The sequence below is a fragment of the Actinia tenebrosa genome, unplaced genomic scaffold (assembly GCF_029948245.1).
Source record: "Actinia tenebrosa isolate PJP-AT-01 unplaced genomic scaffold, QUT_ActTen_1.0 PGA_scaffold8__29_contigs__length_14323225, whole genome shotgun sequence".
NCBI lineage: Eukaryota > Metazoa > Cnidaria > Anthozoa > Actiniaria > Actiniidae > Actinia > Actinia tenebrosa.
The window spans coordinates 11,593,677-11,611,480 of record NW_028292585.1 but is presented as its reverse complement, the minus strand read 5'-3'; the positions used below and the strand labels follow the sequence as shown (position 1 = coordinate 11,611,480).

The 17,804-nt window shown below is 35.9% G+C and overlaps 3 protein-coding genes across 3 annotated transcripts in view; 1 reads left to right on the top strand and 2 right to left on the bottom strand.

Moving 5' to 3' along the window:
* LOC116306298 (spermatogenesis-defective protein 39 homolog) overlaps window positions 1-3,557 on the bottom strand; it is a 26,761-nt gene extending 23,204 nt beyond the window's left edge. Inside the window, exons 1-4 of the mRNA XM_089024345.1 lie at window positions 3,400-3,557; window positions 3,270-3,298; window positions 2,781-3,001; window positions 1,406-1,486 (exon numbers count right to left, since the gene is read on the bottom strand). Of these exons, the coding sequence (XP_088880471.1) occupies window positions 1,406-1,486; window positions 2,781-3,001; window positions 3,270-3,298; window positions 3,400-3,417 (349 nt within the window). The 5' untranslated portion in view covers window positions 3,418-3,557. The remainder of the gene's footprint in view (window positions 1-1,405; window positions 1,487-2,780; window positions 3,002-3,269; window positions 3,299-3,399) is intronic.
* A 19-nt stretch (window positions 3,558-3,576) lies between these two features.
* Window positions 3,577-8,400, top strand: LOC116306300 (annexin A13). Its single transcript, XM_031716331.2, has 7 exons — window positions 3,577-3,767; window positions 4,089-4,138; window positions 5,157-5,327; window positions 5,769-5,967; window positions 6,181-6,495; window positions 6,920-7,029; window positions 7,124-8,400. The coding sequence occupies exons 2-7, from the start codon at window positions 4,097-4,099 to the stop codon at window positions 7,277-7,279; spliced, it is 993 nt and encodes a 330-aa protein (XP_031572191.1). The 5' UTR covers window positions 3,577-3,767; window positions 4,089-4,096; the 3' UTR covers window positions 7,280-8,400.
* A 66-nt stretch (window positions 8,401-8,466) lies between these two features.
* Window positions 8,467-17,553, bottom strand: LOC116306262 (uncharacterized). The gene is made up of 8 exons (XM_031716288.2): window positions 16,770-17,553; window positions 14,172-14,339; window positions 13,001-13,129; window positions 12,286-12,352; window positions 11,766-11,818; window positions 11,448-11,520; window positions 10,465-10,514; window positions 8,467-9,758 (listed from the first exon to the last, which is right to left on the bottom strand). The coding sequence occupies exons 1-8, from the start codon at window positions 16,900-16,902 to the stop codon at window positions 9,664-9,666; spliced, it is 768 nt and encodes a 255-aa protein (XP_031572148.1). The 5' UTR covers window positions 16,903-17,553; the 3' UTR covers window positions 8,467-9,663.
* Window positions 17,554-17,804: the final 251 nt, after the last annotated feature.

The window sequence follows — 17,804 nt, the reverse complement described above, 5'->3', positions numbered from 1 at the left end:
CGTTTCCAGAACAAAGACTTAAGGACCGTCCTATTTCTATCGATTTGCTGTTGAATAATATTATTCAACTGCTGATCTACTGGGACCGCTTGCTGCCTCATTGTTTTCAAAAAGTTATCCATGGCAATTACAGCAAAATTGTGCATCTCACATTTACCGCTGGCGTGTTTTGTAAGTCTCGAAGCCGCTGAAGTCCAACATGTGAGTGGGGACTTCAACAACTTGTCTAATTTATGAGCATTTCTACCAGATTCTACTCCAAACAAAACGCAGGGAAAACAAAATGCTCCATCGAGATATTTAGAGTATGCAAGCCAGGGATATCTTCTAAGCCATTCAAAGACAAACTTACGAGGCTTTCTATTTTCTATTGACAGTGGGAAATCAAAAATCTCACCTGGTTTCCACACACTCTCAATGAACCCCAGCTTATCTTGTGGTGATGAAGAGCCAATTTCTTTAAAATTCAAGCCAATGTCGAAAGGAGAACAGTCCTCCCTCCTGCAAATCGGGTCGCCACGCATTGTAGAATATTCCTTCGTTCAAAGCAAGTCTATGACTCTAATCATAAGAACGAAAGAGACCCAACGGGGGTAGGTCTAGCTTTTTATAGTTTTGCTGGTAGTTTATGAGGTAGTTTGCAAAGTAGATAGCCAATCAGAAAAGGGTTTGAGTGGTTTCCAAAACAATCAATGTGTTTCCAGCCAATCAGAGAATTCTTTGAGTAGTTTACGATCGTCACACCGGCCTAGCTCTACAACTACGCACGCTCACCCCCTGAGGTTCTATTTGACAAAGGCTGTTTTCCGATCGTTTTCCGATAGCATTCCGATGCGTACCGACGGAGATATCCGAAACCCGAAAATTTTTGCGGGAATCGGTAATAAATCGGCAGAAATGACGAGATTACTCATTTTTGTTTGACTTTTCCTTAATAATTAACTGAAAAACAACCAAGTGAGTTGTTTCTAGAAGTTTCTAGAATAATGTAATACACATATTTTGACATTATTTAGAAAGAAATGTGTAGCTTTGAAAAAAATTGAGTAGTTTACGGAAATCACGTAAACTACCCTGGATCCACCCTTGCACTGGCTGATCAAAGTCAGGGCAAGTGCAATACTGCTATGCCAACCTTACTAAAAAACAGTATTTTTGTCAGCACAGTATATATATATGGTTCTGTAATCATATTGTATATGGTAGTTCCAGAAATTACCCATTTCCTCCTCATGGAGGAATTTCTTTTGAGACCCCTGCCCCTACCCCCAGAAATTCCAATATTCTTCCATACAAACACTGTAATTTTTGTTGTTTCTCTGGCCCCCACCCTTCACAAATTTCAAATTCAACTGTGGGGGTGGGTATAGATGTTAATTTCTGGAACTACATTGCAGTTGAATACCTGGCAGAGATGAAGCAGAAGACTGAGATGATGCTGAGCTTGCAGATCTAAACCTTGCAGACTTGGCAGGATCAGACTTTTCTGTTATTCAATAAAGGTTGGAATAAATCAGTTTGAGATGTAATTCTAATGCAAATCCATCAATCAATCATTTTTCTTAGAAAAACTCTATCACAGAGTAACTACTGATTCAAATTTCAATATGCATGTATACACTCAATTGAAGAATCGTTGTTGGGTTCAGAGACATAGGACATAGAAGCTGAGACCGAAATCTCACATGGGAAGTATGTTAATTAGATGCATGCTGTGACGGTCGACCTGTGGTATTATCAACTGTTTTTAATACGCGTTTGGCATTCTAAACCGACTGCATGGATGGTGCAAATGAATAAATTATAATATAATTATGTCATTTCCCGTGTACCATTTCGGTCTCAGCTTTTATGTTCTAAGTTTCTGAACCCAACAACGATTCTTCAATTGAGTGTACCTTTAGGGTTGTGCTACCCGAGAATTATTCATACCCCAAAAATCCAGGGGGTTTCTAGGGTATGGAAATATGCCAAATCCTGTGTGATAATTAATTGTGTTAATTAATTACAGTTTGTAAGAAAAGCAAATACTGCTATTAATCGAATGCCATCAATTCCATCCCCCCTAATTCCTCCACTCCATGCCACATCTCATTTACGGGCACATTTCATGTGTTTTCCAGGAGTTGGTGGAAAAATAAGAATTTTCAACATGTTTTCCATTGAGGGATCCCAGGAACCGTACGAAAAGTATACACATTTATGAAATATCAAAAATATAACGTGCGTGCTGGATAAAATATAATGTGCATGCTGACTCACTGGCTGGGAATATAAAACAGCTGCTTATGTCTTTGTATTGTGTGATATTGTAGAGCACTTAATAAAACTACTTGGCTATGCCTCAAGTTCCTAGTATTGCTTTTCTCATGCTATACAGCTCTGAGATATAAACTCCCAGCATGTTTATATCACAGTACATAGACATGCGCACAGGTTTTATATTTCTTAATTATAAAATATTTGCGATATAATGTGTGCACTGTTTGGTTGGCTACCATGTTTATATTGAAGGACATAGAGAAACATAAAGTCTTTTATTAATATTTTATAAAAGCAATATAAAACGGCTGTTTATGTTTCTGTACTGTGATATAAGCATTCTGGGATCTGCATAGCACTTGAGAAGCAAGAGATACGCTTGACTATGCCTCGTGTTCCTAAGCTTGCTCCTTTCGTGCTCTACAGCTCCCAGCGTGTTTATATCACAGTACAAAGACAATATTGCATGTGTATTTTATATTCCTTAAAAATAGGACAAATATAGTTACTACCATTACCAATACTGAACTGTGGTCCACCCCATGGTTGTCCAAGTGAGACATCACTATCATTGTCATCATCATCAAATGTTATCCCGCGAGATACATTAAAGAAATCTTTCACTTCAGACTGACTCACAAACTCAGCAGATTCAAATGTTACGTCATCATCTCCAAAGTCAAATGGATTTCTTTTGGGTATCTTTTTCGTGTCCTCTTCATCATAATCTGTATAATCACTGTAAACAGTCAATCAATCAATCAATCAATCAATAACAATAGCTTTATCATGTGGTGTGTGAATCATCTAGCATTTGGGACTTTATCAAATCATGAGCAGAAAATTTATATTACCACTACCACGGACTCTCATGTGTTTTCGACTCTTATTTCGATTTAAATTACCACAATAGAAATAGCCCAAAAATACTTTGGTGTTAGCGAGAGTGGCTGGAGTGAGAACGAAAGATAAAATATTAGAGTAAAGGCAGGACACTTTGTACTCACTTTATTGAAAGTTCTTTGAATGAAAATCCCTGAAACATAACACGTATCGTAAACCAAATGAATCCAAATAACAAGAACTATGCAAGAACACCCAGTACCATCAATATCCATACACTAATTCAAGACAAACCTTAGCCCGGGATGCCATCACATGAAGAGTTCAGAGTTCCTTCTTCTTCCGCTGCTCAACATCCAACTATTTGCCCGCCATGTTTTGACACGTGACTGCATTCACGTGATCTCCTTATCGTTTATACTTATGCTTTTGGTTTTACCTTTTCTACTTCCTGTTACATTCAAAGTTGTCGAAGAAACGAAGATAAACGAAAAAGCGCTCATAGGCTAAGAAAAAGGCATTTTGGTTTTGTAAAATGGCGTTACTTTAAGTAAGTACACTAAGCCATCGGCCGTCCAAACTTTCTATGTAAACCGGAAGTTACAGTTTCTATGTGGGCGCTGTTATTGCTAGGCGACCCAGAGATTGACAAAAAGATAAAGGTATTTACGTAAATCAAGATTGTAATCACCATAAAACATTATGCTCTTTCATCCATTATTGTTTCCGTGTGTACTTTCCGTTCATTTACTTACGTATTAAAAACACCTTGGGTGTATTCACGAGCGTTGATAGGTTGAGATGTTTACTTACTGTCAAAAGGTTTTGAATATGCTAATTTATCATGCCTTTTACTTATCGACCTGTTGATACACCGAACAAGAAAGATTACGAAAAATACTCTCTTATTGTAATTGTGCGTTACTAACTTCATGCTGTGTTCAATATTGTCATACTTTCATAACAATACGACATAAGAACAGTTCATCGAATGGGGTGCAGTGAATCAATCCAAAGAGAAGTTTTCGTTACTGTAAGTTGACTTATCATTGATCGTATTGACAGTAGGTGATAGCCTTAAAATGTAATTACTTGGCTTTAGAACTTTTAAAACTGCTAGACATTTGATCATTTCTTCTTTTGAACTTGCTAAAAAAGTTTGTAAGTTGCGATCTGTCTTATAAATTACTTTTTACACTTGAAGCGGCTTCCGCAAAAAAAATTCGAACCATCGGCAAACGACCCCATTGTTATTATATTAAGCACTTGATAATTTGAAGAAAGTAAATTTTTATGAACATTTACGAGTTCAAGTTATAATTGCTTTTACTTGCTATTTTACTTCATTTATTAAGAGTTTTCTGGTTTTTTGGTTGCTAGCTTTCTTTCCTTAAGTGAGCTGATAACTTGTCATATATCGTTTTGTACGAACTCGTTTCTTTGCTTTGTTGCACGTCTTCCTAATATTGAAAATCTGTATAAGCTGCCTCCAGCAAAAATATTTTTAAGCCATCCTGTTAAGTATTACATTGATTTTTCACTAATGTTTTGCTTTTAATTGATTTACAGTTTTGATTTACCGGAGAAAATTCATTTCGAATACAATAATTATGTAATCTAACATATAATTTTTTCTTTGTTTTATTTACTAGGGACAAATTGTATGTAACTTTTTTCAATCAGACTTACAGGAATTTAAGATGGCTACGATACCATACAAACTGTAGATGAAAATCAGTTATTGAAGCTTATGATATTAAATAAAGCATTTTTCTTTACAAAATAAGAGAAGAATCCTTCATTAAGATATAAATGTAAAAATATGTGACTATAATTCACCATTTTCCATACATTGGTTCACTGGTAAAACACAAAGCGCTCAAGCGAGACGCCAAGGTACTTTCAAAGGATTATTCAAAATTGAACCTGGCAACCTTGACAGAATGCTTTGTGTTTAAGCAGTGAACCGATGTATGGAAAATGGTGAACACATCTTTGATTCCAAAAGGTGGGGCCAAGGTTGACCAATTGATTCTTTGATTCCATTCTAGCGCTCACATCGCAAGCAAACGATTCTTAACTGGGACCTTGAATCAGCTCGCCTTCATAAGATTGTCAACGCTATTGGAACAGATGAGAATGCAGTCATACAAATTCTTGCCACTTTCAAATGCTCCGAAAGACAAAGAATTATACTGGCTTACAAGAAGACATACGGAAAGGTAACCATGTCTATTTGGACCCCTGTCAAAGCCCCTTCCATGTAGTAATCAGACCTTTTTTGAGAGCAAATATGGCACATTGTGGTCTAGCTTCGGTACAAACATCATGCCTCATATGGTGTTGCTTATACTGAATCTAGACCACGATGCATTCTGATTATCGAACTCAGAAAAGGCCTATTGTATAGGTTGGCAGGGACGGCAGTGCATTTTTGGTTTGTGAGGAAGATAGGGTGGGGGGATGGTTAGGGTAAAGCACTTGTTGTCATTGCATATGTCATGTTACAATTTTTAAATAATAAAAGAAGACCTAAACCCTTGGAGCTTTTCCCCTCTACAGTGCTAGTCCCTGAATGGAAAGCAGAAATCAATGAGGCGACAGTCCTAAGCTACTATTATGAAATGCATAGGGCTTATAAAACTATTTTAATATCTTTTCAGGATTTAATAAGTGTTTTGGAAAGTGAATTGAGCTTGGGATATCAGGAAGCAGCAACAGCTTTACTATACAGACCTGAAGTATATGATGCAAAGTCTCTACATCAGGCAATTGAAGATCATGAAAATGATACTCTTATTGAGATTATCTGTTCAAGGAAAACTCTTGCCATTGAAATGATAAGAGAGGCATACCAAGAAGGTTAGGTTTTACTGTATTATGTAAGCAACTAAATTATTATATATTATATAAATAAATTATACTAAATTATGTATCATTGATAGTTATTTATACTAGCCTAAGAACAGGATTTGGGGTTAGTAGGAAAGCCCTGCTTAAGAGCCCGATCAACAAAGTTTACATAGTTATTCATGGAAATGCTGCCTTCTGATACAACCACTCTGTTTCTTGCAGAATTTACTTGTTCACTAGAAAATGACCTTCTTAGTATTCAGGATCAAGACTTGAGAGAACTCTTGATCAAGTTCTGTACCATAAACACAGAGGGAGTGAGATCAAAAGCAGACCGTACAGCAGCTCAAGAAAGGGCAATTCGCCTACACAGTTATGGAGATCTTGTTGAACTTTTGTGTGAACCTTTGGGAAGAAATCAACTGAAAGCAACTTTTGAAGAACTGGAAACCCTATATATGAAGCCTATTGATGTTTACATTGATAATCAGTACAAAGGAAAGTCATTGGATTTCAGACGTGCGCTTAAAGCATATGGTAAGTAATTTTTCTTAATTTTCAAGGGTGGATCCAGGGATCGTGCGTCCTGATCCTGGGCGAGCAGGCAGTATTTTCTATCTCTCATTATGGTCCTGGTATCCTGTGATAACATTTGCTAAACAAAACAACAAACAAACAAAAAAAGCAAGGAAAAAATTAAATAAAATAAAATAAAAAATAAATAAATAAATAAAATAAAAATAAATAAATGCAGAATAAGATAAAAAGTAAATGGGAAATTACCAGCCTAAAGTTGGTCCAGATAGAGATAAACTGCACCATTTCCTTGAGAATGGACCTCTGCTTGATGGCTTTATAACCTTGGGCAACACCTCGGGCACAGTTTTCCCTTTTGTATCAACCTTCTGTCCAGTAAATAACATCTATATTATATTCATCTGCATTTGCATTCTGTTCATAGTCGCCTGTACCATTAGTCCACCAGCATTTTTTTGCAAAGAATTAAACAAGGCATTGGAGAAAAATAGTCGGTCCAAAAAAGTGTTGAGAATAGTAATTACAAGATCTGAGGTTAGTATACTGATGTATCACTAGATTATTGTTTTTATCAACACTGTCAGGTATAGGATTATCAGTCCTAATAATGTGGTATTCCTCTCTTTAGACTGATCTCTATTACATAATAAGAGAATATCTCAGCTGCTACTCCATCCAACTAACTAAAGCCATCCAGAAAAAATGTCTGCCACACTATACACATCCACTCAAGATTATACTTGCTATACGTGGACAGTACCAAGAGTCTGCTGTAAGGATGTAGCCATGCCAGACACTCGTACATAATGTATGTGTCCATAATAATGTAGAATGACATGATGAGGCAATCTACAGTTAGTACTTATAGTACAAAATATCATGCATCAATGCATGCATATGCACCTAATATTTCAAAAATTGATGTCAGTCGAAGATGTGAAATGAGCAATCTGAGACTAAACATATTTTTTGTACCTATTTTGGTTTCTGGCTGAAATATGAAACACCTCCTTTCTAACTGAAAGGTCATGCTTCATATTCAAGGACACTATGTTGCTCGGTTGTGAATACATTATAATTATTTGAAGGGTGCTACTGGGTCTCAGATTTTAGATCTTTGACCAACATTAATGAATTAATTTAAATCAAAAAAAGAAGTAAAGTGCAAACAATATAACCGTGAAACTTTAGTAATACTAAATAGCACAATTTTATGCAAATTCCATTGTTTTCTATTGTTTAATTAGCACTATTTGTACTATTTAGTAAATAGTGTTTCACGGATTAGAGTGCAAACAATATAACCGCGAAACTTTAGTAATACTAAATAGCACAATTTCATGCAAATTCCATTGTTTTCTATTGTTTAATTAGCACTATTTGTACCTATTTAGTAAATAGTGTTTCACGGATTAGAGTGCAAACAATATAACCGCGAAACTTTAGTAATACTAAATAGCACAATTTCATGCAAATTCCATTGTTTTCTATTGTTTAATTAGTACTATTATTTAGTAATTAGTGTTTCACGGATTGTTTGCACTCTATAATTTATAAAATGATTGAATGCATCATCATTTTATATTTTTAAGTGTACATGTGACAGTAACAATTATGATGCTTCATGTAATAATGAGAATATAACGAATGTAGATGTCACTAGAAGGGTAATAGTGAACATTCTGCACCGTACAGTAAGTGGTCGGTAAGAAGACATAGGTATTCTGATAGGACTTTATGTCTATTACAGTAAAATAAGTACTGCAAGTCAATATTTTATTATATTTACTTCTTAATTTATTTTGTTAAACACTAATGTGTGATTATGAAGAATATTTAAAGTGTAAATATCTTTAGGAATATTATTAATTCTCGGGAATAAAATAAAAAATGTTGAAATTCTAATATGATGTTACATAACTTTATAGAGTGCAAACGCTCAAACATAATATCCATCAAACAATGTCAAAATTCATAATTTCGTGTTTTTTTTATTTACTAAAAAGGACATATGTACATAGTTGTGGTTTTAATGTTTAATAACGATGGAATTGTATAAAAGATACCCAAGGTATTATTACAAAGTATAACAACATTGAACGAAACCCTTCCATGTAAAATATTGGATGAGAAAACTTTCATAGCTTAACACTATTGACACTAATGTGGCAACATAGGCCAGGGTATAAACTCTTCACCATCACTGATGTAAAGATTCTTGAACAAGTCCTATTTCTTCTAATGTAAACGATATATCCTATTCGCATCAGTCCCTTTCATGCTATATATATATATACACACACTCAATTGCAGAAACGTTGTTGTATACATTTATACATATATCTAATTTATTCAGTATATTTAATGATATGCAAAACAGAAAAATCGCTTTATTTATTGTTTGTTTGTTTCATTCAATGACTGTCGAAATATTTTTTCTTGTCTATTAGATTGTACAGATTATAAATCATTTGATTTTAAGCGCTGAAAATGGTGATTTTGCATTATGCATCTCATTAGATATTTGTATAAATGTATAAATGACTACAACGTTTCTGCAATCGAGTGTATATATATTATATTTATATATATGTAAATTACGACTGTTCATTTAAAATAGAGCAGAAACGAAATTTACAATGAGGGAAACTTTGAACACAGACCTCAGCGGGGGTGAGCCGCTAGAAGATGACCAGACCAAAGGAATATTAATATAGAAAGCTTTCAGTACTGCAATTGCCACAACAAGCTTCATATGAAACTGTGCTAAATAGTTCTGGGAGTGACCACATTTATAGTTTTCTGTAAGGAACTGCTGCGGATAAGACGAACATGTATGTGCAGGACCCATGCAGGATGATTTTTAAAATTAATCAAACGTAAATTCTTGGGGTTATATAAATAACAATGAAACAGCCGCCATGTTGGTTGATCTAACAAGAGAAGTACATGTGAGGAATGCTTTTGTTATCATCAACCAACATGGTGGATATAACATAACAATTGCACCCAAAGAATAAAGATCAGCCTTAACAAAACAATGGAACCATCTTAATTATGACAAATAACTAATGAATTTATCTATTAAACTAATGTAAATTATGTATTATTATCTCACCTTTCTATGTACACTTCTAAATAATATAAATTGATACAGGAGTATCATTGCTAACTTTGTAACAAATACTGCATATTCACTATTAAAATGGCAAAAACACAAGCCTTCACACGTGATATTCCAACACTAGTGGATGAGGAGCGTGCTGCAAAAAGAAGAAAAATATATTTGTCTCCAAATAACACAACATTTGGAAAGAAAACTCAACTGTTACAGTGTGACTACTGTAACTCAGGGGCCACTTTAGACAGCGAGAACCAATCAAATTGTATAATATAAACAATGCATTCCAACTTTAGGTAGTGGAGCCAATCAGAAAGCAGCAGAAAACGATAGCCTTTCAGCATATCTTTTCATTCCCACGAGAAAATGATGATGGCTATCTAGTTGTTTACACATAACTTCAGATTACTATTCTCATGAAGTCAAGGTTTCTGATTATGGCCCCACTTAATAAAGTTAGAATGTTTTCGTTCTACATTTTAATTGGTTCTGTGTCTAATCTTGTCTAACTAGGTTACAGCACTGTAGTAGTGTCTGGGATACCTGTGCCATGGAATGCAGTTGTATGGGATCCCTGTATAGAGTTTGAGAGAGAGAGAGCACCATTTAAAGAGCGTGTTACTTTGAAGAGCCATATTGTGTTTGGTGTCTTTCTGTTCAGAATCTGGTTCAATCCGAGGTAAAAACCCAACAACAGCAGATGCCGTGTAAGGGTAATCCGGCAAGGTATGACATTTAAGTTAGAGGGACATAAGGGTATTTGGCTGTTTAGGAAGTCCCTGCTGTTAAATTACTGCAAAGAAATCCTCCTACCATGAAAAATATGTATCTGAAGAGTTGTTGCTTACCAGCATTGCAAGTAATTGCAGTACAACTCCAGCCTCTGTACTGGCAAACGCTGAAAACAAAAACAATGACATCACATTAGTTTGCTACCAGAGGAGATACCTAGTACTGGACGGATATAATAACCAGAAATAGAGTGGTTTTATAATCCATGAAATGGTGGACTCTTTACAAGAATGAAATCTCATATTGTCTTTTAATATTAAAGATATAACTAGCTAAAAACTAGTGCGAGCTGCGTCGGTGTTTCTAATGAAACAGTAATGATGAAAAGGTAAATTATACACCTTGAAAAGATGAAAAAACTTACTGAAGTTTCGGACGCTAGTCCTTCGTCGGAGTAAAAGAGTAAGAGTCTTTTACTCCGACGAAGGACTAGCGTCCGAAACGTCAGTTTTTTCATCTTTTCACGGTGTATGATTTACCTTTTCATCATTACTGTTTTAATATTAGGTTGAGTTCTGCACCAAAAAAGGATTCTAGCCCTCCCCCTCCCCACATCATAATGTGCTCTGCCATCCTTGTGTAATGTAGAGTGCTAGAGAAAAGTCTGCCCCCCCTCATCCCTCATGCAGGGCTGGTATGTATTGTGTAAAAGGAACAAATTAAATATTTTGTGCATGTTTATATTTTAATAAGAACAGAAGGAACATTTACTGTTAGTATTTCCTCTATTAAGCCCCCAGCCTCTTGTTTAAGCCCCCCTTTTAATATGCCTCCATTATATTGGCCAAAAACTAAATAAGCTCCCATCCTCTAATAAGCTCCGGTCCCCTTAGAGAGATTGTTGTCCTTTTCCCTTGGTAGACCTTGGATAGTCATTTCACCTGTCCAGACTATGAAAAAATAAATTATGAATTTCCAAAGATCAGGAAAATTTATTTAGCCCCTGTCTTCTAATAATTTGCTCACCGCTTAAAATCCCCCAAGACCCCAGGGGTTTTGATAGAGGAAATTACAGTTTATTACCACATATTCAACCTACCATTCTTTACATCCGTTATCCAATCTGATAATATGTTCCAAGGTATAGACTTTTCCTTTGTATTTGCACTTCTCTGTCATACAAATTATTTACATACCAGATATAAGATTTATTAGACCAACTTAAAAATACATACATAAATTGCTTTACAGTTAGAAATAGGAGGAATTAGGAATTTCTGAGGTGGGCGTCAGAGAAAAAAAAATTAAAACATTTGCATGGAAGAAAATTGGAATTTCTGGGGGGGAGGGGGGAAGGGGAGGTGGTCTGGATAATTTCATTCATTATTTTGACAGATAGTAAGACTACCAAGCTTACCTTGTGTGCAGTTAGTATTCCATTTACAAAACACAGTACCATTTTCACATGTACTGCAAAAAAAGAAAGAAAAAAAATGATGCGCTTTTATCAATACTCTTGCTATGTACTGCAAGGCAGTAGGGATTAACCAGAAGCCAGTTTGGTTTTCTCATATGATATAGAATAATACACTGAAGCTATGTTTGAGGTTATATCAATCCATGGAATTGCTTCAGTTCAAGATATTTTTGATTTTTATCATATGAATAAGGCATATACCAGTAATGTGTAGTTCCAGAAATCATCCATACCCACCCCACAGAGGAATTTGGAATTTCCGAAGAGTAGGGGGGTTAAGAACAAAAATTAGAGAATTTATATGAATTTCTGGGGGGTAGGGGGTGTCTTAAAAAATTCCTCCATGGGGGGTGGGGGTGGGGGATAATTTTTGGAAATACACAATATAATCACCATCCAATGATGGCTAGTGTCTTAAATCATGGAAATAACATCATTCCAATGTTAAGCTGATAATTACCAGTTCCGACAAGAACTTCTTGAAATAGCTACACCATCATTATAGTAAGTAGACCCATAATAACAACCTAGTAAGAAATACAATGAAATGGAAAATTACTTAAGATGATGACATGCTTTATTAAAATAAAGTAAGTCCTGTGATAATTGTGTTTATCTTTGAGAGGGTGCCACTTGTCAACTGTCAAAACTAGGTATTCTTTGTTTGCACATGATGTCATGACTGCCATCTTGGGTGAATTTAACAAAAGACTTGTCAATGAATTATTTTGTTATGTCATCTAACATGTCTTTTGTTATTTCACTCCCCTGGGATTATGATTGAAAACGAACAAATTTGTGGTCCTCTGCATTTGTTGTCTCGTAATGAGCCAGGACCACCTGAGTGACACTGGTATTGTTAAGCCAAGGGTCTGAGCACCCTTGGTTAAGCTATGGACACACTGTTCAACATTGCAAGCAATGTTGCATGCAATAAATCAATTATTGATGTTGTGAGCCATGACACACGATGCAATTATTTGTTGTCCATGCCTTAAGCCATAGCAAAGGTCTAACCATTTGCAGATATTCTTAGACCAAATACAGCAACTTCAATCCTGAATTTTGTCCCAATGATTTGACCTTATGACCCCCCACACAACAGGCATCTTTAACCAACTTGTAAACCCATTAATGTCTAGGCTACTCATATATCATAAAAACAAGATACCTACCTTGATTACAAGAGCCAATAGCAGTACAGTTAGCTCTTCCATCTCTCTCACATCGACAACAAACACCATCCCTTACAAACAAATCACCAGACACGTATTGCCTGTCTAACTTGAAATCATAACATATTCCTGGAAGTAACAAAAATAATATGGTAACATCTAAGGTGAGGATGTCATCATTATAATAAGCATTCTTACATATTCCTGACTTAGGTTGGCATTAGAGATTAAAATAAAATGTAAATTTTAGCCAGAATACTAAGCGTCATGGTAGCGACAGGCTGTCCTCAACCTTGCATGCCTTGGAGTAAATAATTTTCACTAAAGGGGAATTAAGACAAACATACCTCATGACAAATGTCAAATGGCAGGTGAAAATTTGAAATGTCCAGAATCATTTTTAACACCCCCCTTAAAGTCATGCAAAAAAAATGAACCCCCGGAAGTAAGGCTTGTAGCTTCTATCAACAATCAGTGCATCCCCCCCATTTTTCTGACAAAAATTTGCCCATCCCCCCTCAATTTCACCTGCCCCTCCTCTGCCATACATTATGTGAACGCAGCCTAAGAAGACCAATGATAATATAGGAAATGTAGCATGAGCCTGGTAAGCCTGTTTTATAACATGGTTGTGGGAAATACAGATTTTATCTTCTCTTGTTCAGAATAATCTTAATTGTTTCCTGTGCTCTGACACTTGTAAGATATCACACCTCCCTCAATACTCAAACCTATAATGGTCTATCAAAAATGCTATGCTCCAATTGGCTGCATGGGCCACTAGAGTGGTTTACTTCTAATAGACCACTGGTAGTGAAAAATGCTGGTTTTGAAAACCAAAACAATGGTGGCTAACGCATGTTTCCAATCTAATTTCATGAAAAAAATATTTATTTGTTTGACGGATTAGTAGGTTTTGGCTAAACCAATTAATCCTTTTGCCCTCATGGACTGTGAATCAAATTATAACCCATAACAGGCTCGGAGCTAATTGTTAAATAAGCTTCCCATGTGGAGATCGACTTTCTAGTAACAGAGAATTTAGATATTTTATCAATGATTATAATATAATAAAAATACGTAATAATATAAGTCTAACACTAGAGTATAATGATTGAAAGTTAAATACAGTATTGTTTAGTTTAGTTTGTTTAGTCTTGAGTATTCATACCTGATCCTCCGCCTTGACTTAACACTGGCTCTTTACACTCAGCTTTACAAACATGCCCAGGTCCGACTGGACAACACCGGAGGAGATCACCATAGTTGTCACAGTGTTCATCTCTCATGCAAGACATCTTACAATCTGATGATCCTTTCACATTGGGACATTTTAGCACTGAAACATAGACATATATCTATGCTTCAATAAATAAATAAGAAGTAAATATACCTGTATTTTACATCATGAAATGGGGAGCTGTTGCCGAGTCTCCCTAACCAGAGGGTATTTTTCATGTAAATGATATATTTGATACGCTCCACACTCACTACCACTATTTTCACATAATACTCTAAACTATCACTCAAATGTTGAGGTTTATAGAGAAAGAAAAACCAGAGTACTTCATGAGAAAAACCCTGGCAGCTAGGGAGAGAACAACACTCAAACTTTATTTACGTGTATTGCCTGTAGGAATTGGCCCTTTTCGAGTTCCAAATTACCGCTGTGTTTCTTGATTACAGACTCATTTACTCAGGCCTAGCATTGAATCAGTGTCTAAATATTCACAAATACCAACGGTGAAGTAAAGAATGCACAACTTCAACAATATGAACACTTTGAAACTCGACAGACCTGGACTGCATGGAATATTCTTCACAAACTTGAGGGTAAGCCTGAGTAAATGAGTCTGTAATCGATCAAGAAACACATTTGGAACTTGAAAAGGGTCTATTAAACCCACAACCCGACCCAATTTAGGACTGACAGTGGTCAAAGGGGAGGGAACATTTAACTGCTATGTCATCGTTGAAGAGACATTATTCTGCAGCCCTGGGAGCTATCGATCAATATTATTTTGAAAAGCCAACTCAACACTCTCATTAAGTTAGTGTTATGAGAACATTAATTTAAATAAATATCGGGGTATGGTTCTTATGACTGTAGCAAAAAGGGCAATAATTGAATAATGAGACAAGATTTATCCATTGGATAGCGCTATCCAGGCTTCGTTAACAACCAGGCCCTGGTATATATATTCAAGTAATCAAATGGATGTTGTTCTTGTGCATTTTGAATTGTTTAGAGCAAAAGCAGCTTGAGAGACAGCAACAAAAGTAAACTTCATTTCTACAATTAGCTTTCCATTAAACATAAATGCCTGTTCACTGTGGGGGGTGGCATGTGCGAGGCCAATTTCAGCAAATGTAGATCCTTACCAACAAAATAAGGAGATTTTTTACATCAGAATATTAAATATGTCAAAAGATCAAAATCTCATTTGGTCAATTTTTTTCGGTCGTAATAAGTTGTCTAAGATTAAGAATTTTATGGAATTGTATGTAAAGGGTAAACAGGCCCTTAGGGCAAGTTATGATTCCAACCATATGTATTTGAAATTCTATCCACGAGAGACTGATCGCATATGTTCAGATAGCTTTAAGTCAAAACGTCTGGCGTTTTTTTCTTCTTCGCTTAATGATAATAAAATAATTTAATTCACATGTGCTTAATAATGCATCTTAAAATGCTAAACACGAAGCAGATAATGACTTTTAGAACACCGCATATTTGATAGTGCATGAATCTTATTCCAGTATCTGACAACGATATACTGGTAGATTTTTAATTGGTATAGGCTATCTGATCCAACAAACCATATCTGGAGACGCTTTCTCTAAACAAACAAAAGGCCCAATTACCAGAGGGGTTTCTTTTCAATATTTTTGATTTAATGCAGTGCTTTTCAGGAAACCGCACAATCAAGCCTTCTTCCGAATAGAATCGGCCCTTAAGCCTTCATTTGCACGCTTTCTTTATTACAAATAGAAGTTCGAATATCGAAACTAACGCGACCAGCCACGTCAAAAACGTCAACATTTTGTCTTGAATTCATAAAGTTAATCCTAGTCTCACCACTGATTATGATGAAACGAGTCTTTGACTAAAAGGATATTCAAGTTAGATGGGTTACAAACAATGCCGCTTCTAGATTCAATATTATTCTCATTGTTCAAAAAAAACCACCTAAAATTTCTCATCTTTAAAAACACAAAAGCCGATCCGTTCCGTTCTACGATCGACTGTTCAATGAACTTTGGATGGTTATTGAAGCGGAGTCATTTCACGTATTGCTGTTAATCCTTGATAAAAACACTTCAGAGAAAAGAAAGATATATCACTTGGATATTTCCCCAGGCTAAAACCATCAAATAATTGCTGCCTCATTAGTGTAGCAAACAGAGAAACGACTTGTCAATCGATGTCCAGCATTCATGAGCGCTAAAAAAACTAACCTAATATCCCCCACAAAACTCAATATCTTGCTAGCATTGACGACTAATGGTCAAGCTTGGCGCTCTTATCATTTACACGTTATAGGAAGGGCTGATATCTCGATGGTTTTGCAAGCAAACGTTGAAATATTTGCAAGTGTTTAATTGACCAAACAGGCCAATTTACAATACAAAGACTGGTAACTTTTGATCGCTAACACTTAACTTTCAAGGACTTTAGCTGCTAAAACTCAACGAAGCTCTCAATAAATCAGTCTTGAGAGAATCCAGACGTCTGTATTCAAATTCAACCACAGATCTGCAGTCTTACCTCCACTTGTAAGGTTTGACTTAGAACGTCTGGGACTAATGGAGTTCGGGCTACAGACACTTGTGACAGAGAACCATTGAATGAGGAGCAAGATGTGCATGGAATTCCATGTACTACAGTGAAAAAGATCCATGTTGCGATTCCAAGGACAGCAAAGGACTTCTACCAAACTTCATTGAATGACGGATATATCATAACTCAGGTCAGCAATACACTTCAGACTGGACAGCTGATTGATTATATTTATACGGTAGCACTAGTTTACGTTGATCCTGTCGTCACACCAAGCATGCACAGCGCGCCTACCTGGCGGGACCAATTTTCTTCAATCGCGGCAAAATACTTTTTTCTTAAAAACTTATCTGTTTACTTAGAAATCGGCTAAAAGCAATACTAGTTAATTCAAAATGAAAAGCAACCACGTACGGCAGAATAACAGCTATTCGAGTCGGTCTTAAAGAAAACGGCCGGTTATCTTTAATCTTTTCTATTAAAGACCTATCATCTGGTTACGAAGATGAATACTTAAAAGGCTTCGTTAAAAACTATTAGCACGTGGTGTGCGGCACAAGTAACAGCATACTCGTTACCACAGCGGTCATCTCTTTTTTTCCTCTTCTAGAAATCTTATCTCGATTATTCCGCTGCTTGCTTTTGTCCGTTTTCTATGAGATAAAGATGAAGGCATTATGTATTTCTGGCGCTGTTTTTCGATTTTTAGCGGTGCGGCTTATCGCGTGTTGTCTTTGACTTGAATCTTTTAAGAATGGAATTTTTGCCTCGAGGTAAAAAACTCTAATAAGCCTTTTGTGACAGCGATCAAATGCGAGGTTCAGAAAGTTCGGGTATTCATACGAGCTGGTGTCTGCTTTGACTAAACACACATTGTTGACTTTTTAAAACCTATTAGCGTATAAAAACAGGTTAATGGAATAAACCAACCAAACAACAAAAGAAGAGTTTGACGCAAACCACAACAAAGAGTCTAGCGCAAGCGGCTTATTCAGTTTGGTTCCCTTTGCCCATACAGGATGT